Genomic DNA, 27,458 nt, shown 5'->3' with positions numbered 1-27,458 from the left:
TACTGTGAGTATTCTCTATTTTTGTGTGGGTCTGTGTATAAACCAGCACGTATATGCAAGTATGCTGCCGTAAGTATAGAGTTTCTGCTTCTGTTTTAAGGGTACGTGTGTGCAAGGGTGTGTGTGTGTGTGTGTGTGTTTGGAGAGAGAGAGAGAGAGAGAGAGAGAGAGAGAGAGAGAGAGAGAGAGAGAGAGAGAGAGAGAGAGAGAGAGAGAGAGACACACAGAGAGAGACAGAGAGAGAGACAGAGAGAGAGAGACAGATTATTACTTTCGAGGATGAAATTATGAACACCACGTTTGTATGATTTTTATAACGAGAAATGTAAAAGTATGGTAATGAAATATGAATGAGAAGTTGGACTATATACATATAATATTAAGATATATATCTATGAGCCTATATCTGAGCATAAAAAAAAAAAAAAAAAAATGCCAACAAATCTTAAATGTTTTCGAACAAATTCTAGAAAAAAATGTTGTATTACTACTAGTTTACATTTAGGCACCTCTTCTGCAGGTAATGCAGAATTGCACTTGCTGCCCCAATTACATGATAGTAAAATGCGACTGAATTTGGAATCCTGTCTTTCACTTCTGTTCTAATGTCTCCCTTGAGAGCACCACCCTTTTGGCCTTTGAGTTGCACGTTCGCCTCTTGAAAGGTTAGCTATATGTATTTTACTGCGATAGGTGACCGCCATATTAGATTTGAACCGGAAGTAGTATCTGGAACATGTTCTAATGAAATGGAAAATGGTGCTTACATATTTTACATTAAAAAAATATCATAGAATTGAAAATATAAGATCGAAGCAAATTATGTTGTTTTGATTTCAATGGTTTTAGGGATATGTGTCCGCCATCTTGGATTTTTACCGGAAGTAGGACATTTTGGCGATGGGTCCATATCTGAAATGTTTTGTTAGGTCATAAACTATGTTCAAGCAAAGATTCATGCTTTTACCATAAAATGCAGTATTCCTCAGAAAATCGCTAGTTAGCTGTTGTACTAGTACAGCAGATAAGATAAAAATACTGCATTTTGTGGTAAAAGCATGAAACTTGGTGTGAACAAAGTTAATGTCCAAACAAAACATTTCAGATATGGACCCATCGCCAAAAAGCCCTACTTCCGGTAAAATCCAAGACCATTCTTCTTATCGGTTTGAACATTAGAGTCAAGAAGCATGATGTCTGTGTTTGATTTTAATTAACTGATTCCTTCCGAATAACAGACTGGGTTTTTACCATTTATGTAGATCCTATGTAACAAGCTTATTGTCTGGTATAGCACTCAACGGCATCCATTTTTTTTACTACAAATCACATGTAATTCAGGTGTATCCATATTTTAGACCATTCTGGAATAGCTCTTATAACTTAAACACTGTGGATAATTATTACGTCATTACCAGACTGAGGATATGTTTGCCTGTCGTTAAACACTTAGAACATGGGAGATACATGTATCTACTCTAAGGAATGTGGGTTCCTTCTATAACGGTGGGAAGAGACATCTACTGACTGTATCAACTAAAAACCAAGTGGTGACACGGGTTTTAAAACAACAGAAAATACCGATATTAAACATCGTGTGGTTTTTGTTGTTGTTGTTGTGTAATATGGACATTGACGAGGTTTGATATGTTGGTCATGATGTCATACGGACATTGACGAGGTTTGATATGTTGGTCATGATGTCATACGGACATTGACGAGTTGTGATATGTAGGTCATGTTGTCATACGGACATTGACGAGGTGTAATATATATAGGTCATGATGTCATACGGACATTGCCGAGGTGTAATATGTAGGTCATGATGTCATACGGACATTTACGAGGTGTGATATGTAGGTCATGATGTCATACGCACATTGACGAGTTGTAATATGTAGGTCATGATGTCATACAGACATTGACGAGGTGTGATATATATAGGTCATGATGTCATAGGGACATTGATGAGGTGTGGTGTAGGTCATGATGTCATACGGAAATTGACGAGGTGTAATATATATAGGTCATGATGTCAAAGGGACATTGACGAGGTGTGATATGTAGGTCTTGATGTCATACGGACATTGACGAGTTGTGATATGTAGGTCATGATGTCATACGGACATTGACGAGGTGTGATATGTAGGTCATGATGTCATACGGACATTGACGAGGTGTAATATATATAGGTCATGATGTCATACAGATATTGACGAGGTGTGATATGTAGGTCATGATGTCATACGGACATTGACGAGGTGTAATATGTAGGTCTTGAATATCATACGGACATTGACGAGGTGTATATATATAGGTCACGATGTCATACGAACAATGCCGAGGTGTAATATGTAGGTCATGATGTCATACGGACAATGACGAGGTGTAATATATATAGGTCATGATGCCATACAGACATTGATGAGGTGTGATATGTAGGTCATGATGTCATACAGACATTGACGAGGTGTGATATGTAGGTCATGATGTCATACAGACATTGACGAGGTGTAATATGTTGGTCATGATGTCATACGGACATTGACGAGTTGTGATATGTAGGTCATGATGTCATACAGACATTGACGAGGTGTAATATGTAGGTCATGATGTCATACGGACATTGACGAGTTGTGATATGTAGGTCATGATGTCATACGCACATTGACGAGGTGTGATATGTAGGTCATGATGTCATACGGCACATTAACGAGTTGTGATATGTAGGTCATGATGTCATACAGACATTGACGAGGTGTGATATATATAGGTCATGATGTCATACGGCACATTAACGAGGTGTGATATGTAGGTCATGATGTCATACGGAAATTGACGAGGTGTAATATATATAGGTCATAATGTCAAAGGGACATTGACGAGGTGTGATATGTAGGTCATGATGTCATACAGACATTGACGAGGTGTGATATATATAGGTCATGATGTCATACGGGACATTGACGAGGTGTGATATGTAGGTCATGATGTCATACTGACATAGACGAGGTGTGATATGTAGGTCATGATGTCATACGGACATTGACGAGTTGTGATATGTAGGTCATGATGTCATACGGACATTGACGAGGTGTGATATGTAGGTCATGATGTCATACGGACATTGACGAGGTGTAATATATATAGGTCATGATGTCATACAGATATTGACGAGGTGTGATATGTAGGTCATGATGTCATACGGACATTGACGAGGTGTAATATGTAGGTCTTGAATATCATACGGACATTGACGAGGTGTATATATATAGGTCACGATGTCATACGAACAATGCCGAGGTGTAATATGTAGGTCATGATGTCATACGGACATTGACGAGTTGTGATATGTAGGTCATGATGTCATACGGACATTGACGAGGTGTAATATATATAGGTCATGATGTCATACAGACATTGACGAGGTGTGATATGTAGGTCATGATGTCATACGGACATTGACGAGTTGTGATATGTAGGTCATGATGTCATACGTACATTGACGAGGTGTAATATATATAGGTCATGATGTCATACATACATTGATGAGGTGTGATATGTAGGTCATGATGTCATACGGAAATTGACGAGGTGTAATATATATAGGTCATGATGTCAAAGGGACATTGACGAGGTGTGATTTGTAGGTCTTGATGTGATACTGACATAGACGAGGTGTGATATGTAGGTCATGATGTCATACGCACATTGACGAGGTGTAATATGTAAGTCATGATGTCATACGGACATTCACGAGGTGTAATATGTAGGTCATGATGTCATACGGACATTTACGAGGTGTGATATGTAGGTCATGATGTCATACGCACATTAACGAGTTGTGATATGTAGGTCATGATGTCATACAGACATTGACGAGGTGTGATATATATAGGTCATGATGTCATAGGGACATTGGTGAGGTGTGATATGTAGGTCATGATGTCATACGGAAATTGACGAGGTGTAATATATATAGGTCATAATGTCAAAGGGACATTGACGAGGTGTGATATGTAGGTCTTGATGTCATACTGACATAGACGTGGTGTGATATGTAGGTCATGATGTCATACGGACATTGACGAGTTGTGATATGTAGGTCATGATGTCATACAGACATTGACGAGGTGTAATATGTTGGTCATGATGTCATACGGACATTGACGAGTTGTGATATGTAGGTCATGATGTCATACGCACATTGACGAGGTGTAATATGTAAGTCATGATGTCATACGGACATTCACGAGGTGTAATATGTAGGTCATGATGTCATACGGACATTTACGAGGTGTGATATGTAGGTCATGATGTCATACGCACATTAACGAGTTGTGATATGTAGGTCATGATGTCATACAGACATTGACGAGGTGTGATATATATAGGTCATGATGTCATAGGGACATTGATGAGGTGTGATATGTAGGTCATGATGTCATACGGAAATTGACGAGGTGTAATATATATAGGTCATGATGTCAAAGGGACATTGACGAGGTGTGATATGTAGGTCTTGATGTCATACTGACATAGACGAGGTGTGATATGTAGGTCATGATGTCATACGGACATTGACGAGGTGTAATATATATAGGTCATGATGTCATATGGACATTGACGAGGTGTGATATGTAGATCACGATGTCATACGGACATTGACGAGGTGTGATATATATAGGTCATGATGTCATACGGACATTGACGAGGTGTGATATGTAGGTCATGATGTCATACGGACATTGACGAGGTGTAATATATATAGGTCATGATGTCATACAGACATTGATGAGGTGTGATATGTAGGTCATGATGTCATACGGAAATTGACGAGGTGTAATATATATAGGTCATGATGTCAAAGGGACATTGACGAGGTGTGATTTGTAGGTCTTGATGTGATACTGACATAGACGAGGTGTGATATGTAGGTCATGATGTCATACGGACATTGACGAGTTGTGATATGTAGGTCATGATGTCATACGGACATTGACGAGGTGTGATATGTAGGTCATGATGTCATACGGACATTGACGAGGTGTAATATATATAGGTCATGATGTCATACAGATATTGACGAGGTGTGATATGTAGGTCATGATGTCATACGGACATTGACGAGGTGTAATATGTATAGGTAATGTCATACGGACATTCACGAGGTGTGATATGTAGGTCATGATGTCATACGGACATTGACGAGGTGATATATATTAGTTAATCGAGGATACTTAGGGGGGGGGGGGGGGGGGGGGGTTGATTGATATGTTGCAAGGCTCGTATTGAAGGAGGTACTCGTGTTCTTTTTAAGTTATACTATTCTCTGACTATATAGGGCCGTGTACCCAAGGACTGGTCTCATTTGGTTAGTTTATATCGACGAGGTAGCACTCTAAAGTTAACAAGACAAGCGGCTTTTACAAAATGGACAAACCGGTGAAAGAGCTCCAATATTTTCATAAAAAGGATTTAACACCTTAAGCTATCCATAATGATATGGTAGCAACACTAGGGAAAGATGTCCCGTAATATGCTACAATATAAAGGTGGGAGGCGGAATTTTAGCGCGACCGACAGAGCCTTGAGGATGACCCCGTCCTGGAAGTTATGTTGCAATCCCAGAAATGGTCAATAAAGCTCATGATATTGTTATGACTGACAGACTAGTCACAGGAAGATATAAAGCCAATAGAGTTAGCATTTCACAGAAAAGAGTACATCCCATTCTGATCGAGGATCTTGCAATGACGATGCTATCTGCACGATGTGTACCAATACTTCTGACAGTTGATCAGAAGCACACCAGGCGCACATTATCGCGTGCTAATTTTAACCTTTTTGAGGAATATCCTGTCAACTTTCTTCAGAGATTTGTCGATATAGGTGAAACATGGGTCCATCATTTTATCCCAGAGGCCAAACAACAATCGAAACAATGGAAACACCCTGGCTCTCCCCCGCCAAAGAAGGCAAAGACTGTTCCATTAGCTGGAATGATTATGGCCTCAATTTTGTGGGATGTCAATGGTGTTCTGGTGATAAATTATCTACAAAAGGGACAAACAATCAATGACACATACTATGCTTCACTTCTAAAGCAATAAAGGGAAAATATCAAACTTCAGCGCCGCGGAAAGCTCACTCAAGGTGTGTTATTCTATCAGGACAACCCTCCTGTTCACAAGTCTGTCATTGCCATGGCTGCCATTCACGACTGTTGCTTTGCATTAATTGAGCATCCGCCTTATTCACCTGATCTCGCTCCATCAGACTTTCATCTATTTCCAAAACTGAAAACCGCTATTTCAGGCACCCACTTTCAGTCTGATGATGAAGTCATATACATGCTTTGGATGACTTTCTGAACAGCCAAGAAAAGGAGTTTTATAAAAGAGGCATTGATGCTCTTAAACACGGCTGGCAAACGTATATAGCTAATGAAAGGGAGTATGTCGAAAAATAATACAATTTGTCCGGCAAAATTCAAATCCTTTAATAAGAGGCTCACAACATATCAATCAGCCTCGAATCCGACATCACTAGCTTTCGCTATCTTAATGATGGGAACGTAATTATTTCTCAAAGTGATCCCGTCCATGACCTGGTTCTTATCATTCCCTTAATAACTCGATATACAAACAGCCCATTTACTCTGAATGGGTCAAGTGTCCAGTCGAATTAGGATTATGTTGGCCGGAGTAAGGTACACAGCCGCACGACTGTAGTTGGGTACATACAGTATCAATATTTGTATCAATGTCTTCATAAATGAAGGACGATAATGATGAACAAATACAGTGTAAATATTGGTATTTATATGTCTATAAATACCGTGTAAATATTGGTATTTATATGTCTATAAATACAGCTGGTCCTGGCATATTTATCACTTTAATGTCTTACACCTTACGAATTACTAGAACTCTAAAAGGTGTATAAAATTATATAGTTATCATCAACCCTAAAATACCGAAGACCCTAGAAGGAACCTATCCTGAAGGCTCTCTATCAAACCGGACAGCCAAGTCTTAAAGATGCTATTTTCACATGCAGCAGTAGTAAGTATAATACATCTATTATTTATATTGAAATAATTTTGACACGTCGAGGCAACACGTAAGTTAAGCAATTCTTCCACTCTGTGAGCCGGACCTTAATATATTTCTATAATTACTATTAGCTGCTATCATTGTTGTTTTCTAGACCAAATAACTCTACTCTAGACATCGTATGAAATTAAACCTGATTAATCAATTTTATGCCTTGGAACCGACAATACATGCACTGTAGGCTGACAACATCCCATCTCAGGCACAAGATATTCACCTTGCCAAGAAAAATCTATCAATGTACGAACGCATTATACATTAATTAGTCGGTGCTAGTAACCTGTCATGGTATTGTGTTAATTCAAAGGGGCCAATAATGAAACCTAACGAACAAACCAGATCGCGCAGGACTGAATATTTTCGATACTGGACAGCTTTGTCCCCGAGATCTCTCTTCTCCATTAGATACTATTGGTTAAATATGGTTCATATGATTTTTATCATCATTTCAGTGTGCATGGAAATGTAAACATTGAGTAAAGTCAATAATGGCGGTTAAAAAAATTAGTTTAATTGTCTCGTACCTGATATTGTAGTCCTGAATAGTATTCACTCCTTAGATATGAGTAATTATAACTCCAACATGTAGCATTATATTTACTAAACAAGAGGTCCACGGGCCTTATCGGTCACCTGAGGTCCGATATGTATTGAACAGATCTCACCCTTGTGACCTTGAAAGTATATGTACATCAAAGTTTATTAATTTGAACTAACACACTGACATGTCAGCAATGGTCTCATTGTGTGGATACATATCCTCCATAACCTTCTAGAAGCCATCTGACCTTGATCTAATATCAACTAACGCCTTGTTTAATTAAAAATTTGCCTTTTAATATCATAGTAAAATGTTTATCAGAAAAATGTACAAAAAATGACCTTGTCCTTTAGTTAGTTGTCTCTGTTTAATTCCGACCAAATTTGCTTCATAATGTCATGCATCGTTAATCAGTGAAATAATACAAACTTTGACCTTAACATTTGACCCAGTGTCCTTTAAAAAATCGACTTCCATAATTTTGAGCTTTGCTGCATAATGTCAGAACAAAATATTCATGTAAATACACAAATTTTAACCTTTCAATTTGAGCCAGTGTTCATGATCTTGATTCAGTTGACTACTTGTTTGATTCTGACTAACTTCATAATGTCATAACATTTTGATCGCGAGCAAAACACATTGCCATCACACGGAAACAGCGGAAACGTATGGCCGGTGATAAACAATGAACCGACCGGACTCACCCAAGCCGGAAATTTTAAGTTTTTTGTTTTTTTGTTGTTTTAATTTCTATATATATATTTGTTTATTTCCTTATTTTTTCCGAATCACTATCAGTGCACTTATTACGCTACTTGTCTTCTTATGAATGTTGTATTATGAAAAATCCATATCTAACAAAACTCAAACTATCTAATTTTTTAATTTCATGTCAAATAAGTGAATTTTATACAAACTCATTCGAAGAAATGGAATCAAAAGTTGTATTTAATGGAACTACGTCATATGTATGTCTTACTACAATATACTTTATTCAAACTTAGCTCAATAGCAATTCAATTTAAATTTAATTTAAATCTGATAGTATTAAAAAAAAGATATATTTTTTAGAAAAACTTCTGCTAGTTATAATTTATTGGTCTGTGTTATTGTCGTGTGGTGAGAAAATGAGATGTGTATCATGTGTCAGTTGTGTGGCGAGTGAGAGCCCCCTGTGTGGGGACATTGTTTATATTTCGAAGGCTGACCCCAAGGCCCCAACCTTGGCAGCCTTCCAATGTTTACATGTTCTGGGGAATAAAATGTTTGTGAACGAAAAAAACCCAACAAAATATTGTAGGAAATATATAGTGAAAAGATATATGATTTGACCTTTAATTTTGACTTAGTGTCCTTGAATTTAACTGATTAGGGCAGCATACTCCTTGTTTGGTTCCGAACCAATTTTGATATCATGTCAAAATGTTTATCAGTTAAAAGTAACAAAAAAATCCTGACCCTGTACCTCTTGATTTATCGAGGAAATAGCCGTTTAAAGATTTCATCATATCTCCCCCCCTGTCACCATGAAATTACGTCAAGGACATTGCTTTGGATAAACATAGTAGTTCTTTATCCGAGCATGCTCTATAAAATCCTTTGTGATTTCTGGGTGGTAAACTCTACTGATGGACTAAGTTTGTACAATCCTTTGAGAATTCTGGATGGTAAGCTCTGCTGTTGGAGTGTCTTGGTATTTAAGATTTCCTGGTGATTTTTTCTGGATTCCATTTACTGTTGGGCCCTAGCATGACAATTCCTGGGTGGAAACATCAATCTTGTGCAAGCTTGATATCAATCATTCAGCAATTAAATCTATTACTGTAGATACCAGAAATCATATATCTTTTTTGTCTATAAATGGCCCGTCATATCGTTACGCACAGGCAATTTAACGGGAACAGTAGGCTACTTGCGCCCAAGGTGCGTGATACGTGCGTGGAAGTAAATATAGGTCTGGCGGTGTGATCCTCAGTAGGACTCAATCACACCCCGTTCCAGTCTTCTAGTCCCTACGAAGAAGTATCCTGTATTAATGAATCCCGTAATCACACGACACAACGATCCGTAATCACATCATCCAACGATCCGTAATCACATCATCCAACGATCCGTAATCACAGCATCCAACGATCTATAATCAAACGATCCAATAATTCAGCCAGAATAGTACGCATCACTCTTTACGCATGAAACAAAAGGGAGAAGAGATATCTCGAGGACAAAGCTTTCCACCATTAAACTAATGGGAGGAGAGATATCTCGAGGACAAAGCTGTCCACCATTAAACTAATGGGAGAGGAGGGATCTCGGGGATAAAGCTGTCCACCATTAAACTAATTGGAGATGAGTGATCTCGGGGACAAAGCTGTCCACCATTAAACTAATGGGAGGAGAGAGATCTCGAGGACAAAGCTGTCCACCATTAAACTAATGAGAGAAGAGAGATCTCGAGGATAAAGCTGTCCACCATTAAACTAATGGGAGGAGAGAGATCTCGAGGACAAAGCTGTCCACCATTAAACTAATGAGAGAAGAGATATCTCGGGGACAAAGCTGTCCACCATTAAACTAATGGGAGGAGAGAGATCTCGAGGACAAAGCTGTCCACCATTAAACTAATGAGAGAAGAGAAATCTCGGGGACAAAGCTGTCCACCATTAAACTAATGGGAGGGGAGTGATCTCGGGGACAAAGCTGTCCACCATTAAACTAATGGGAGAGGAGTGATCTCGGGGATAAAGCTGTCCACCATTAAACTAATGAGAGGGGATTGATCTCGGGAACAAAGCTGTCCACCATTTAACTACTGGGAGGGGAGTGATCTCGGGGACAAAGCTTTCAACCATTAAACTAATGGGAGGGGAGGGATCTCGGGGACAAAGCTGTCCACCATTAAAGTAATGGGAGGGGAGTGATCTCGGGGAAAAAGCTGTCCACCATTAAACTAATGGGAGGGGAGGGATCTCGGGAACAAAGCTGTCCACCATTAAAGTAATGGAGTGGGAGTGCTCTCGAGGAAAAAGCTGTTACCATTAAAGATTGGGAGGGAGTGATCTCGGAACAACGTGTCCAATAACTAATGACATCAGTATCGTAGGGAAAGTGTCCACATTACACTAATGGATGAGGAGAATATCGGGACAAAGCTGTATTTTATAGACACTCACTATGTATAGTTTATATAGACACCCAGTATGTATGGTTTATATAGACACTCACTATGTATGGTTCATATAGACACCCAGTATGTATGGTTTATATATACACCCAGTATGTATGTTTTACGTTATAGACACCCAGTATGTATGGTTTATATAGACACCAGTATGTATGGTTTATAAGACACTCAGTATGTATGGTTTATATAGACACCCGTAGTATGTTTATATATTGTTGTATAACACCCAGTATGTATGGTGTATATAGACACTGGTATGTATGGTGTATATAGACACCCAGTATGTATGTTTTATATAGACACCCAGTATGTATGGTTTATACAGACACCCAGTATGTATGGTGTATATAGACACTGGTATGTATGGTGTATATAGACACCCAGTATGTATGGTTTATATAGACACCCAGTATGTATGGTTTATATAGACACCCAGTATGTATGGTTTATGTAGACACCCAGTATGTATGGTTTATATAGACAGAGGTATGTATGGTTTATATAAACACCCAGTATGTATGGTTTATATAGACACCCAGTATGTATGGTTTATATAGACACACGGTATGTATGGTTTATATAGACACCCAGTATGTATGGTTTATATAGACACACGGTATGTATGGTTTACATAGACACCCGGTATGTATGGTTTATATAGAAGCCCAGTATGTATGGTTAATGTAGACACCCAGTATGTATGGTTTATGTAGACACCCAGTATGTATGGTTTATATAGACACCCAGTATGTATGGTTTATATAGACACCCAGTATGTATGGTTAATGTAGACACCCAGTATGTATGGTTTATGTAGACACCCAGTATGTATGGTTTATATAGACACCCAGTATGTATGGTTTGTATAGACACCCAGTATGTATGGTTTATATAGACACCCAGTATGTATGGTTTATAAAGACACCCAGTATGTATGGTTTATATAGACACCCTGTATGTATGGTTTATATAGACACCCAGTATGTATGGTTTATATAGACACCCAGTATGTATGGTTTATATAGACACCCAGTATGTATGGTTTATATAGACACCCAGTATGTATGGTTTATATAGACACCCAGTATGTATGGTTTATATAGACACCCAGTATGTATGGTTTATATAGACACCCAGTATGTATGGTTTATATAGACACCCAGTATGTATGGTTTATATAGACACCCAGTATGTATGGTTTATATAGACACCCAGTATGTATGGTTTATATAGACACCCAGTATGTATGGTTTATATAGACACCCAGTATGTATGGTTTATATAGACACCCAGTATGTATGGTTTATATAGACACCCAGTATGTATGGTTTATATAGACACCCAGTATGTATGGTTTATATAGACACCCAGTATGTATGGTTTATATAGACACCCAGTATGTATGGTTTATATAGACACCCAGTATGTATGGTTTATATAGACACCCAGTATGTATGGTTTATATAGACACCCAGTATGTATGGTTTATATAGACACCCAGTATGTATGGTTTATATAGACACCCAGTATGTATGGTTTATATAGACACCCAGTATGTATGGTTTATATAGACACCCAGTATGTATGGTTTATATAGACACCCAGTATGTATGGTTAATGTAGACACCCAGTATGTATGGTTTATATAGACACCCAGTATGTATGGTTTATATAGACACCCAGTATGTATGGTTTATATAGACACCCAGTATGTATGGTTTATATAGACACCCAGTATGTATGGTTTATATAGACACCCAGTATGTATGGTTTATATAGACACCCAGTATGTATGGTTTATATAGACACCCAGTATGTATGGTTTATATAGACACCCAGTATGTATGGTTTATATAGACACCCAGTATGTATGGTTATATAGACACCCAGTATGTATGGTTTATGTAGACACCCAGTATGTATGGTTTATATAGACACCCAGTATGTATGGTTTATATAGACACCCAGTATGTATGGTTTATATAGACACCCAGTATGTATGGTTTATATAGACACCCAGTATGTATGTTTTATATAGACACCCAGTATGTATGGTTTATATAGACACCCAGTATGTATGGTTTATATAGACACCCAGTATGTATGTTTTATATAGACACCCAGTATGTATGGTTTATATAGACACCCAGTATGTATGGTTTATGTAGACACCCAGTATGTATGGTTTATATAGACACCCAGTATGTATGGTTCATATAGACACCGAGTATTTATGGGTTATATAGACACCCAGTATGTATGGTTTATACAGATACCCAGTATGTATGGTTTATATAGACACCCAGTATGTATGGTTTATATAGACACCCTGTATGTATGGTTTGTATAGACACCCTGTATGTATGGTTTATATAGACACCCAGTATGTATGGTTTATATAGACACCCAGTATGTATGGTTTATGTAGACACCCAGTATGTATGGTTATACAGACACCCAGTATGTATGGTTTATACAGACACCCAGTATGTATGGTTTATATAGACACCCAGTATGTATGGTTTATATAGACACCCAGTATGTATGGTTTATATAGACACCCAGTATGTATGGTTTATATAGACACCCAGTATGTATGGTTTATATAGACACCCAGTATGTATGTTTTATATAGACACCAAGTATGTATGGTTTATATAGACACCCAGTATGTATGGTTTATATAGACAGAGGTATGTATGGTTTATATAGACACCCAGTATGTATGGTTTATATAGACACCCAGTATGTATGGTTTATATAGACACCCAGTATGTATGGTTTATATAGACACCCTGTATGTATGGTTTATATAGACACCCAGTATGTATGGTTCATATAGACACCGAGTATTTATGGGTTATATAGACACCCAGTATGTATGGTTTATACAGATACCCAGTATGTATGGTTTATATAGACACCCAGTATGTATGGTTTATATAGACACCCTGTATGTATGGTTTATATAGACACCCAGTATGTATGGTTTATATAGACACCCTGTATGTATGGTTTATATAGACATCCAGTATGTATGGTTTATATAGACACCCAGTATGTATGGTTTATATAGACAGAGGTATGTATGGTTTATATAGACACCCAGTATGTATGGTTTATATAGACAGAGGTATGTATGGTTTATATAGACAGAGGTATGTATGGTTTATATAGACACCCAGTATGTATGGTTTATATAGACAGAGGTATGTATGGTTTATATAGACAGAGGTATGTATGGTTTATATAGACACCCAGTATGTATGGTTTATATAGACACCCAGTATGTATGGTTTATATAGACAGAGGTATGTATGGTTTATATAGACAGAGGTATGTATGGTTTATATAGACACCCAGTATGTATGGTTTATATAGACACCCAGTATGTATGGTTGATATAAACACCCTGTATGCATGGTTTATACAGACACCCTGTATGTATGGTTTATATAGACACCCAGTATGTATGGTTTATATAGACAGAGGTATGTATGGTTTATATAGACACCCAGTATGTATGGTTTATATAGACACCCAGTATGTATGGTTGATATAAACACCCTGTATGCATGGTTTATACAGACACCCAGTATGTATGGTTCATATAGACACCGAGTATTTATGGGTTATATAGACACCCAGTATGTATGGTTTATACAGATACCCAGTATGTATGGTTTATATAGACACCCAGTATGTATGGTTTATATAGACACCCTGTATGTATGGTTTGTATAGACACCCTGTATGTATGGTTTGTATAGACACCCAGTATGTATGGTTTATATAGACACCCAGTATGTATGGTTTGTATAGACACCCAGTATGTATGGTTTATACAGATACCCAGTATGTATGGTTTGTATAGACACCCAGTATGTATGGTTTATATAGACACCCAGTATGTATGGGTTATATAGACACCCAGTATGTATGGTTTATACAGATACCCAGTATGTATGGTTTGTATAGACACCCAGTATGTATGGTTTATATAGACACCCATCTCGTGTCGTTATAGAGCTATGGTCCTGTCGTTCAGCTACTGTTGTTGGGACAATGACCTCAGGAATAGCATCTGTACATTTATTACCAATACAGCGAAAGTTTCCTCTTAACATATCATTCATTTCATAGTTACGTTGTCTCCAAATTCAATATACCTAATGTGCGGTATACAGTAGATTCAATAATCTTGTCCATTGTTCCGTATACACGGGGAAACAGGTTTTATAAACATCGCTATCATGTCGAGATCGTTGTTGCTGTGCCTCCGGTAATATTAATTATGCATTCCAGTATCTTCTGAAGTTTCCATTGGCCATCAAGTATGACCTACGCACGTTAAATTCTCCGAGGCTCATTGGCATAGGAGGCGGGGCGATAAAAGGAACACGTCATCACTGTCGCTTTCCCTCGCTCTCCTCCGGAACCTTGTCCTACAGAAAGCTCCGCCCTTCCCACACCGGGGGTATCTATAGCTACCCAGACCGACGTCGACACCTATAAACATTTGTTTACAGAACTGTTTGTTGTTGTATTGCTTAATATTGTTGACAGTTAAATTACCTAACTGTAGTGATGGGTGTTGTAGACGGCATCAAATCGGCTTCCCTCTTTGGAAAGTTAGCATTCTTTTTGTTGGCTGTAGCTTTGCTGATTGTCTATATCGCATTCGCCACGACAGGGTGGGGAGAAAATGCTTCGGGGAAGCATTGGGGGTTATGGCGAATATGTGGCAACAACGAGTACAGCCCTGGGTGTACCCCAGTCGACGGATGGGCTCTAGGTAAGCATGCTCTACGACCAGACATTATCTAATATAAGACATCACTTTTCATATTCATAGTTGTCATTTGCTGTTGAAAGAGTGTTAGTTTGCATTGAATTTTATTTTAATGGTTGATCACGATTATATATTACAAAAGTTTATAACTATAATAATAAAATCATTTACGGTCATATCGTCAGTTAAAACTTTATTCGATATACGTATTCGGTTAGTATGATATCTAGATGATAGGGGTGGGTTGGGACCGACGTGAACTCGGCTTGACATCATGTTCATGTCAATGTCTGTGCCATCAAACAGTGAATGCATGCTGTACATGTAGTTCCGCGTAACATTACATTACAAGGTCTAAGGAACAGTTATTACAATGTCTTAAGGTCAAGGGTCATTCTAATCTCAGGTATGTGTATTTCTAAACTCGACTCGAGGTCCAAGAAATATGAATTGCGCTGTCGTAAAACATTTATTACCAGTAAGACAGCTTATATCATTCTACAGGACAAGACAACTACTGGTAGTCGTTACTAGTCATTTTTTATTTTTTTTTATTTTGACCAATAAGAATGATGTTTTTCTATTCACTGTATTGACGATATTCGGGTTGAAATACAAATGAAGCGACTGTAAATCAGTGATTATTTTGCTCTACCTCAGCAATATACTTCTCATAACAATCTTACCTGGTAACAACAGCAATATTGGGTTTAGCAACAATTTCTTGACTCGTTACATTTTTTTCTAAATGGTAAATTGAATTATTGTTTGTTGATCATCAACCAATTAATATCTGCTACTTGATACTCGTCAGGAAACCGATCAATATCCCGTATCAATATTACAATTAAGATAAGACTTAAAAAGACAACAGATCAATTGTCATTTCAAGACCAAGGTAACAATCAAAATACCATCAAATGTCAACGTTATACATAGTACCATCAAAGGTCAACGTTATAAATAGTACCAACAAAGGTCAACGTTATAAATAGTACCATCCAAGGTCAACATTATAAATAGTTCCATCCAAGGTCAACGTTATAAATAGTACCATCAAAGGTCAACGTTATAAATAACCATCAAAGGTCAACGTTATAAATAGTACCAACAAAGGTCAACGTTATTAAAAGAACCATCAAAAGGTTTAATAGTACCACCAAAAGTTACTGTTATCAATAGTACAGTGTAACCTGTCTTAACCGGATGTCGCTTGGACCATTCAAGTTGACCGGTTTACACAGGTATCCGGTTTATAGGATCGGCAATAATCAACATCTGAGAAATGGGTTTTGACTTTTAATTTAAAACAAAGAAAATATACACCCAGCTTTTCAATTGCTTACTACAACAAAGGAAAAGTCAGCCACAGGTCAAAGTACATGATAGCTCCCTTAGTGTTCACCGTTGTAAATCGTACCATCAATAGGGTCGATGTTATCAAAATAGTACCATCAATAGGGCCAACGTTGTTATTAGTTCCAACAAAAGTCACTGTTATAAATAGAGCCATCAAATGTCGGTGTTATAAATAGTACAATAATAGCTAAGTTAATATATAGTTTATTAATTGTTAAGTTAATAAATAGTACAATAATAGTTAAGTTAATAAATAGTATAACAATGGTCAACGTAATAAACAGTACAACAATGGTCAACGTGATAAACAGTACAACAACGGTCAACGTAATACATAGTACAACAATGGTCAACGTAATAAATAGTCCAACAATGGTCAACGTAATACATAGTACAACAATGGTCAACGTAATAAATAGTCCAACAATGGTCAACGTAATAAACAGTACAGCAATGGTCAACGTAATAAACAGTACAACAATGGTCAACGTAATACATATTACAACAATGGTCAACGTAATAAATAGTACAACAATGGTCAACGTAATAAACAGTACAACAATGGTCAACGTAATAAATAGTACAACAATGGTCAGCGTTATGATATAAATAGTACCACTACAATGAAAACGTCAACGTTATATAAAGTAAGATCAAAGTTATTATAATCTGCGTTAACACTTAAGCATTGAACTGTTTTTGTATGGTAGCGCATTATGATATGTTTGCTTGCAAAGCTCTGTCGTTCAAATAGATCATAAATACCATACAAAAACAGTTCAACGCTTATATTTACATTTTCCAACGATTTGATTTTTTTTCCATTGACAGATCATATTTAAAAAATTCATAATTCCCGCGTTACCGACAGGCAACACAAATTTTAGTCGTTAACTGGAACAGCCTTCATGTCTCGTGCAGATTGGCAAACAAAATCGGCAACAAAATAGTGCTTGAAAAAAAAACCCAACAATTTATTATATTCAACATTTATTACAAACAAAGTATATGGCATGTTTTCTCATAATAAATTATTTGACAAAAATATGTATTTTTGCTCAAATTTATCTATAACAATGCTTTCAGTATATTGGCCCGGAACAAAATATTGCGCAGGTCTGTGTTGTATTACTACGCTGATACTGTCGCGTGATGCATGGCACTTAAACAAACATCAACGACACAACTCTCAAAAAGGCTTTATAGTGACAATGCCATACAAATGTAAATATTACATGATAAAATCCTAACAATAACGTCATCGTTATTATACGGTACTTGTTTTCGACGTTGTAGATTGGTACGTAGCCACCCAAGCTTTGGCTATATTCGGCTTCGTGGGAATCAACGTCGCCTTCTTGTTGGTATGCCTTCTTCTCTTCACGTCTCAATGTGGGGGCAACAAAGAGGTCGGCATGGGCGCCGCAATCATCTGCCTCATCACAGGTATGTATCCCGTAGTACAGACGAGTACGGACCTTATACTCTGTAGGTGTTCGTGTGTACCTATATGTACTGTAGTACAGACGAGTACGGACCTTATACTCTGTAGGTGTAGGTGTGTACCTATATGTACTGTAGTACAGACGAGTACGGACCTTATACCCGGTAGGTGTTCGTGTGTACCTATATGTACTGTAGTACAGACGAGTACGGACCTTATACTCTGCAGGTGTACATGTACGTGTGTACCTATATGTACCGTAGAACAGACGATCGAGTACGGACCTAATACCCTGTAGGTGTTCGTGTGTACCTATATGTACTGTAGTACAGACGAGTACGAACCTTATACTCTGTAGGTGTAGGTGTGTACCTATATGTACTGTAGTACAGACGAGTACGGACCTTATACCCGGTAGGTGTTCGTGTGTACCTATATGTACTGTAGTACAGACGAGTACGGACCTTATACTCTGCAGGTGTACATGTACGTGTGTACCTATATGTACTGTAGGACAGACGAGTACGGACCTTATACTCTGAAGTTGTACGTGTGTACCTATATGTACTGTAGTACAGACGAGTACGGACATGATACTCTGTAGTTGTACGTGTGTACCTATATGTACTTTAGTACAGACGAGTACGGACCTTATACCCTGTAGGTGTTCGTGTGTACCTATATGTACTGTAGTACTGACGAGTACGGACCTTATACTCTGTAGGTGTTCGTGTGTACCTATTTGTACTGTAGTACAGACGAGTACGGACCTTATACTCTGTAGGTGTTCGTGTGTACCTATATATACTGTAGCATATACGAGTACGGACCTTATACTCTGTAGGTGTTCGTGTGTACCTACATGTATATGTACTGTAGTACAGACGAGTACGGACCTTATACCCGTTAGGTGTAAGTGTGTACCTATATGTACTGTAGGACAGACGACTACGGACCTTATACTCTGTAGTTGTACGTGTGTACCTATATGTACTGTAGTACAGACGAGTACGGACCTTATACTCTGTAAGTGTAGGTGTGTACCTATATGTACTGTAGTACAGACGAGTACGGACCTTCTACTCTGTAGGTGTTCGTGTGTACCTATATATACTGTAGTACAGACGAGTACCGACCTTATACTCTGTCGGTGTTCGTGTGTACCTATATATACTGTAGTACAGACGAGTACGGACCTTATACCCTGTAGGTGTACGTGTGTACCTATATGTACTGTAGGACAGACGAGTACGGACCTTATACTCTGTAAGTGTAGGTGTGTACCTATATATACTGTAGGACAGACGAGTACCGACCTGATACTCTGTAGGTGTTCGTGTGTACCTATATGTACTTTAGTACAGACGAGTACGGACATGATACTCTGTAGCTGTTCGTGTGTACCTATATGTACTGTAGTACAGACGAGTACGGACCTTATACTCTGTAGGTGTTCGTGTGTACCTATATGTACTGTAGTACAGACGAGTACGGACCTTATTCTCTGTAGGTGTTCGTGTGTACCTATATGTACTTTAGTACAGACGAGTACGGACATGATACTCTGTAGCTGTTCGTGTGTACCTATATGTACTGTAGTACAGACGAGTACGTACGGACCTTATACTCTGTAGGTGTTCGTGTGTACCTATATGTACTGTAGAACAGACGAGTACGGACCTTATACTCTGTATGTGTTCGTGTGTACCTATATGTACTGTAGTACAGACGAGTACGGACCTTATACTCTGTAGGTGTTCGTGTGTACCTATATGTACTGTAGTACAGACGAGTACGGACCTGGCGGGTTTTATTTCTGATAGTTAAAGTCTGGTTAATTTTTCCATCTTCGTGTAATATATACTGGCGTTATACACCAAAATGAGAATTATTCTCACGGCATCCAGTTAACTGGAATGGAAATTCCGTAACGTGTGTGAATGATTTCATTTTTACTCAGGTATTTATTCAAAACCCCTAAAGTCACTTACTGACCCGTAAAAATCAATTCTTCTATACATTGCTCCGTCATAGAATATGAGCCTTTTCAACAAAACCACGCCGACTTGAATGTCAATGCCTGAAACCTTGGAATAGTAGTATTGGTAATAATGATTGGAGATGTAGTTCATACAGCTTTATGGCGAGTTGGTCTCGGAACGTATCTTTTATTTGACAACACATGTCGAGCGACTAAACTATAGAGTTGCGTTAGGGCTAAAAAATATCGCTCCATCGACCTAAACGCGAAGGAGCGAAGGAGCGAAAACAGGATAGCGGAGGAGCGAAGAAGCGAAGTAGAGCATTGCTCCTTCGCCATAGCTACTTCGCTTCTTCGCATCGTCACTCCTTTCCTCCTTCGCGTTGAGGTCGAAGGAGCGATATTGGAAATTTGGACCTTATATAACGGAACACCACAATAAACCGATGTGTATCAAATATCAATCGAAGATGAAGAAAGAGTTTTATTATAGTATTATATGTCGATAATGTTATTATATGTACTATACCGATAGGAAATACATGTAGTAGTGATGTACCGGTTAATGTGGCAGTTTTATGTGTATATACCCCGGTTAATGTAACGGGTTTGTGTGTATATACCCCGGTTAATGTAATGGGTTTATGTGTATATACCCCGGTTAATGTAACAGGTTTATGTGTATATACCCCGGTTAATGTGGCAGGTTTATGTGTATATACCCCGGTTAATGTAACGGGTTTGTGTGTATATACCCCGGTTAATGTAACGGGTCTATGTGTATATACCCCGGTTAATGTAACGGGTCTATGTGTATATACCCCGGTTAATGTAATGGGTTTATGTGTATATACCCCGGTTAATGTAATGGGTTTACGTGTATATACCCCGGTTAATGTAACGGGTTTATGTGTATATACCCCGGTTAATGTAATGGGTTTATGTGTATATACCCCGGTTATTGTGACAGGTTTATGTGTATATACCCCAGTTAATGTAACGGGTTTGTGTGTATATACCCCGGTTATTGTGACAAGTTTGTGTGTATATACCCCGGTTAATGTAACGGGTTTATGTGTATATACCCCGGTTAATGTAACGGGTCTATGTGTATATACCCCGGTTATTGTGACAGGTTTATGTGTATATACCCCGGTTAATGTAACGGGTTTATGTGTATATACCCCGGTTAATGTAACGGGTTTATGTGTATATACCCCGGTTATTGTGACAGGTTTATGTGTATATACCCCGGTTAATGTAACGGGTTTATGTGTATATACCCCGGTTAATGTAACGGGTCTATGTGTATATACCCCGGTTATTGTGACAGGTTTATGTGTATATACCCCGGTTAATGTAACGGGTTTATGTGTATATACCCCGGTTAATGTAACGGGTTTATGTGTATATACCCCGGTTATTGTGACAGGTTTATGTGTATATACCCCGGTTATTGTGACAGGTTTGTGTGTATATACCCCGGTTAATGTAACGGGTTTGTGTGTATATACCCCGGTTATTGTGACAGGTTTGTGTGTATATACCCCGGTTAATGTAACGGGTTTACGTGTATATACCCCGGTTAATGTAATGGGTTTACGTGTATATACCCCGGTTAATGTAACGGGTTTATGTGTATATACCCCGGTTAATGTAACGGGTTTATGTGTATATACCCCGGTTATTGTGACAGGTTTATGTGTATATACCCCGGTTAATATAATGGGTTTATGTGTATATACCCCGGTTATTGTGACAGGTTTGTGTGTATATACCCCGGTTAATGTAACGGGTCTATGTGTATATACCCCGGTTATTGTGGTAGGTTTATGTGTATATACCCCGGTTATTGTGACAGGTTTATGTGTATATACCCCGGTTATTGTGACAGGTTTATGTGTATATACCCCGGTTAATGTAACGGGTGTGTGTGTATATACCCCGGTTATTGTGACAGGTTTATGTGTATATACCCCGGTTAATGTAACGGGTTTGTGTGTATATACCCCGGTTATTGTGACAGGTTTATGTGTATATACCCCGGTTAATGTAACGGGTTTGTGTGTATATACCCCGGTTAATGTAACGGGTTTGTGTGTATATACCCCGGTTAATGTAACGGGTTTATGTGTATATACCCCAGTTATTGTGACAGGTTTATGTGTATATACCCCGGTTAATGTAACGGGTTTATGTGTATATATCCCGGTTAATGTAACGGGTTTGTGTGTATATACCCCGGTTAATGTAACGGGTTTATGTGTATATACCCCGGTTATTGTGACAGGTTTATGTGTATATACCCCGGTTAATGTAACGGGTTTGTGTGTATATACCCCGGTTATTGTGACAGGTTTGTGTGTATATACCCCGGTTAATGTAACGGGTTTATGTGTATATACCCCGGTTAATGTAACGGGTTTGTGTGTATATACCCCGGTTATTGTGACAGGTTTGTGTGTATATACCCCGGTTAATGTAACGGGTTTATGTGTATATACCCCGGTTATTGTGGTAGGTTTATGTGTATATACCCCGGTTATTGTGACAGGTTTATGTGTATATACCCCGGTTAATGTAACGGGTTTATGTATATATACCCCGGTTAATGTAACGGGTTTGTGTGTATATACCCCGGTTAATGTAACGGGTTTGTGTGTATATACCCCGGTTAATGTAACGGGTTTGTGTGTATATACCCCGGCTAATGTAACGGGTTTGTGTGTATATACCCCGGTTATTGTGACAGGTTTATGTGTATATACCCCGGCTAATGTAACGGGTTTGTGTGTATATACCCCGGTTAATGTAACAGGTTTATGTGTATATACCCCGGTTAATGTAATGGATCTATGTGTATATACCCCGGTGTATGTAACGGGTTTATGTGTATGTACCCCGGTTAATGTAATGGTGTATGTGTATATACCCCGGTTAATGTAATGGGTTAATGCGTATGTAGCCCGGTTAATGTAATGGTTTTATGCGTATGTAGCCTGGTTAATGTAATGGGTTGATGTGTATATACGCCGGTTAATATAATAGGTTTATGTGTATATACCCCGGTTAATGTAACGGGTCTATGTGTATATACCCCGGTTAATGTAATGGGTTTATGTGTATATACCCCGGTTAATGTAATGGGTTTATGAGTATATACCCCGGTTAATGTAATGGGTTTATGCGTATGTAGCCCGGTTAATGTAATGGGTTTATGAGTATATACCCCGGTTAATGTAATGGGTTTATGCGTATGTACCCCGGTTAATGAAACGGGTTTGTGTGTTGATACCCCGGTTACTGTAACGAGTTTGTGTGTATATACCCCAGTTAATGTAACGGATTTACGTGTAATATATCCAAGATGTTATGTTTTTTGATGTTTTGTTGTTTGATTAATATATGTCCCTGTAAAAATCGTTCTTTTTCTTCCTTTCCAGGCGTCCTGCTGCTGATTGGGTGTATTGTATTCGGTGTAAAGTTTGATGATCGCTACATCGACCAATTTCCAACGATTAAACACAAACTATCTTACTCATTCGGACTAGCTATTGTTGCCAGTATACTGGAAATCGTGGCGGGAGTTTTCATGCTGGTGAACGGACTAGGGAAAGGAACCTCACCTTCCGGCTGATCAACCTGGTGTGCATGTAGAGCGTTAAATAATTAAATAAACGTATTAGATACAACGACTGAACTAAAACTGTGTTTCCTAATACTACACAGCATAGAGTGTTTATATTTAAAGACGTTTGTCGACATCGTTCCTCATATACATGAAAGTGTGATATAGTACCCGAGTTTGAGCTCCCCCCCATAGTGGTATTGTAATACTGTGTGGAGGATGTAGGAGATCACGAGCTTACTGTTTCTGCATCATCTAAAGTCCTACACGTGTTACAATGTAATACTTGTGATAATATTTATAAAAAAAAACATTTATATTTTCTAAATAAACCATAATGTACTATAAAATATGAGTGTGTACTTTTGTTTTTAAAACATTTATATTATGTATATAAATGTATATCTTTATTAGTACTGGCGGTGGAATGTCAAATATGCATTATCGATAGTGTGACGTCATTGTCTCTCAGCTACGATACCCCCTTAAAGTGTTAACCATGAAAATTTATATATTTTTTTTTTAAATAAAAAGCAACAAAATGTAGTTTATTTGCGAGATCGCATAAAATGATATGTAAGAATTTGGCGTATGTCTTATTCAGGTTAAATTTAGAAGTAAATGAGTCCAGCGTAAGCTTAGTTATTACATATTCTACGTTTTGCATGATTATTATTCAATTCTTTTCACTTGTAAAAAAACTCTGTACATGTGTATGATTGTTGACGTCTGTTTATCCATTTATAATCTAATAGAATTTTTTACTGTTTATACAATCTTCATAATCGAGGAAATAAAGAGAATAATAACGATACTATTAACACCGCTTAATTAAAGACATTCCAACACTTGCGACTTTCAGCTTTATTTACCGTGGTAATTTGTTTATTAAGACAAAACACAAAATATCTCTAAATCAGCGTCAAGTATCAGCTAGCACACGCATGTTTTAACATCTTCGGTAGTCAAGGTGGGGAAAATCCGAAATAGAAAGTGATGACGTAGGCAATCTTGTCTGTGGTGGTAAAGACAACAGCACAACAATGCAAGGTAAATAGCTTTACTTGAAGGATACGTATACGACAAAACACTTTTTGATGACGTCATATCACGTAAAATACCGATCTGAGAGAAATAATCCGGATGCTATGACCAAGTATGTTACGTCATTACATGTTGTACACCCTTACTGTTTCGTCACTGAATCAGGTAAACAGCCGCGGCAAACAAGATAAACAGTTTAAATATCTAAAAATATCTAAATTTTACACACCCAGTAAATAATACATATAAATGGATCATATCTCCGTATAATACAGGGCCAGTTGGACACAGTCAGCGTGTAAATAAAGACACCTTCTGAACAGCCAGGTAATCAATATCAAAACAATAGCTCATGATCAATCACAGACGAAAGAAAACTGTCACGCACACTCTTACCGGACACTCTTACAAAATGTAATACATCATGATATTTTATTCTCGCGGGAAAAAAAATATAGATTTTCAAATAAAATAAATATTTTCACTACAACAAGAAACTAACATATACAACTGTTTGACAATCTTACATCAATATTAAACTTCGGTGTAGTTAATAAAGTATCCTATTTGAAGATCTGCCGACAACCTTACTAGTTCTATTGGAATGCATAGAAAGTGGCATAGAATACCTTTGCATAAGCGTACTGTTTCCCGGGAAATATTAGAGATATGAGTCGCTTATTAAAATAGCATTACTGTCGTGAGAAAGTGTAAGTAGAAAACAAGAACTGAATCCTCGTTTTAAACTATAGATACTGGAGGTGTGAGTCACTTGAAACTAGTAGTGTGTGACGAACCTATACTATATATATATTAGAGGTGTGAGTCACTTGATACTAGCTAGGAGAGTGTGTAACGAGTCTATACTAGATACTAGAGGTGTGAGTCACTTAATACTAGGAGAGTGTGTAACGAGTCTATACTAGATACTAGAGGTGTGAGTCACTTAATACTAGGAGAGTGTGTAACGAGTCTATACTAGATACTAGAGGTGTGAGTCACTTAATACTAGGAGAGTGTGTAACGAGTCTATACTACATACTAGAGGTGTGAGTCACTTGATACTAGGAGAGTGTGTAACGAGTCTATACTAGATACTAGAGGTGTGAGTCACTTAATACTAGGAGAGTGTGTAACGGGTCTATACTAGATACCAGAGGTGTGAGTCACTTGATACTAGGAGAGTGTGTAACGGGTCTACACTAGATACTAGAGGTGTGAGTCACTTAATACTAGGAGAGTGTGTAACGAGTCTATACTAAATACCAGAGGTGTGAGTCACTTAATACTAGGAGAGTGTGTAACGAGTCTATACTAGATACTAGAGGTGTGAGTCACTTAATACTAGGAGAGTGTGTTACGAGTCTATACTAGATACTAGAGGTGTGAGTCACTTAATACTAGGAGAGTGTGTAACGAGTCTATACTAGATACTAGAGGTGTGAGTCACTTAATACTAGGAGAGTGTGTAACGAGTCTATACTAGATACTAGAGGTGTGAGTCACTTAATACTAGGAGAGTTTGTAACGAGTCTATACTAGATACTAGAGGTGTGAGTCACTTGATACTAGGAGAGTGTGTTACGAGTCTATACTAGATACTAGAGGTGTGAGTCACTTAATACTAGGAGAGTTTGTAACGAGTCTATACTAGATACTAGAGGTGTGAGTCACTTGATACTAGGAGAGTGTGTTACGAGTCTATACTAGATACTAGAGGTGTGAGTCACTTAATACTAGGAGAGTGTGTAACGAGTCTATACTAGATACTAGAGGTGTGAGTCACTTAATACTAGGAGAGTGTGTTACGAGTCTATACTATAGATACTAGAGGTGTGAGTCACTTAATACTGGAAGAGTGTGTTACGAGTCTATACTAGATACTAGAGGTGTAAGTCACTTGATACTAGGAGTGTGTAACGAGTCTATACTAGATACTAGAGGTGTGAGTCACTTGATACTAGGAGAGTGTGTTACGAGTCTATACTAGATACTAGAGGTGTGAGTCACTTAATACTAGGAGTGTGTAACGAGTCTATACTAGATACTAGAGGTGTGAGTCACGTAATACTAGGAGTGTGTAACGAGTCTATACTATATACTAGAGGTGTGAGTCACTTAATACTAGGAGAGTGTGTTACGAGTCTATACTACATACTAGAGGTGTGAGTCACTTAATACTAGGAGAGTGTGTTACGAGTCTATACTAGATACTAGAGGTGTGAGTCACTTAATACTAGGAGAGTGTGTAACGAGTCTATACTAGATACCAGAGGTGTGAGTCACTTAATACTAAAAGTGTGTAACGAGTCTATACTAGATACTAGAGGTGTGAGTCACTTAATACTAGGAGTTTGTAACGAGTCT

At 38.0% G+C, this 27,458-nt stretch overlaps 1 protein-coding gene across 1 annotated transcript; it reads left to right on the top strand.

The window, feature by feature from the left end:
* The first annotated feature begins 14,846 nt into the window (after nt 1–14,846).
* LOC117323834 lies at nt 14,847–24,399 on the top strand. Its single transcript, XM_033879316.1, has 3 exons — nt 14,847–15,638; nt 18,291–18,440; nt 23,863–24,399. Exons 1-3 carry the CDS (start codon nt 15,431–15,433, stop codon nt 24,054–24,056), a joined length of 552 nt encoding a protein of 183 aa, XP_033735207.1. The 5' UTR covers nt 14,847–15,430; the 3' UTR covers nt 24,057–24,399.
* The last annotated feature ends 3,059 nt before the right edge of the window (nt 24,400–27,458 follow it).

This window comes from Pecten maximus, chromosome 3 (genome assembly GCF_902652985.1).
Source record: "Pecten maximus chromosome 3, xPecMax1.1, whole genome shotgun sequence".
Classification (NCBI taxonomy): domain Eukaryota; kingdom Metazoa; phylum Mollusca; class Bivalvia; order Pectinida; family Pectinidae; genus Pecten; species Pecten maximus.
The sequence above is the reverse complement of the archived record's forward strand: the minus strand, read 5'-3'. Positions and strand labels throughout refer to the sequence as shown.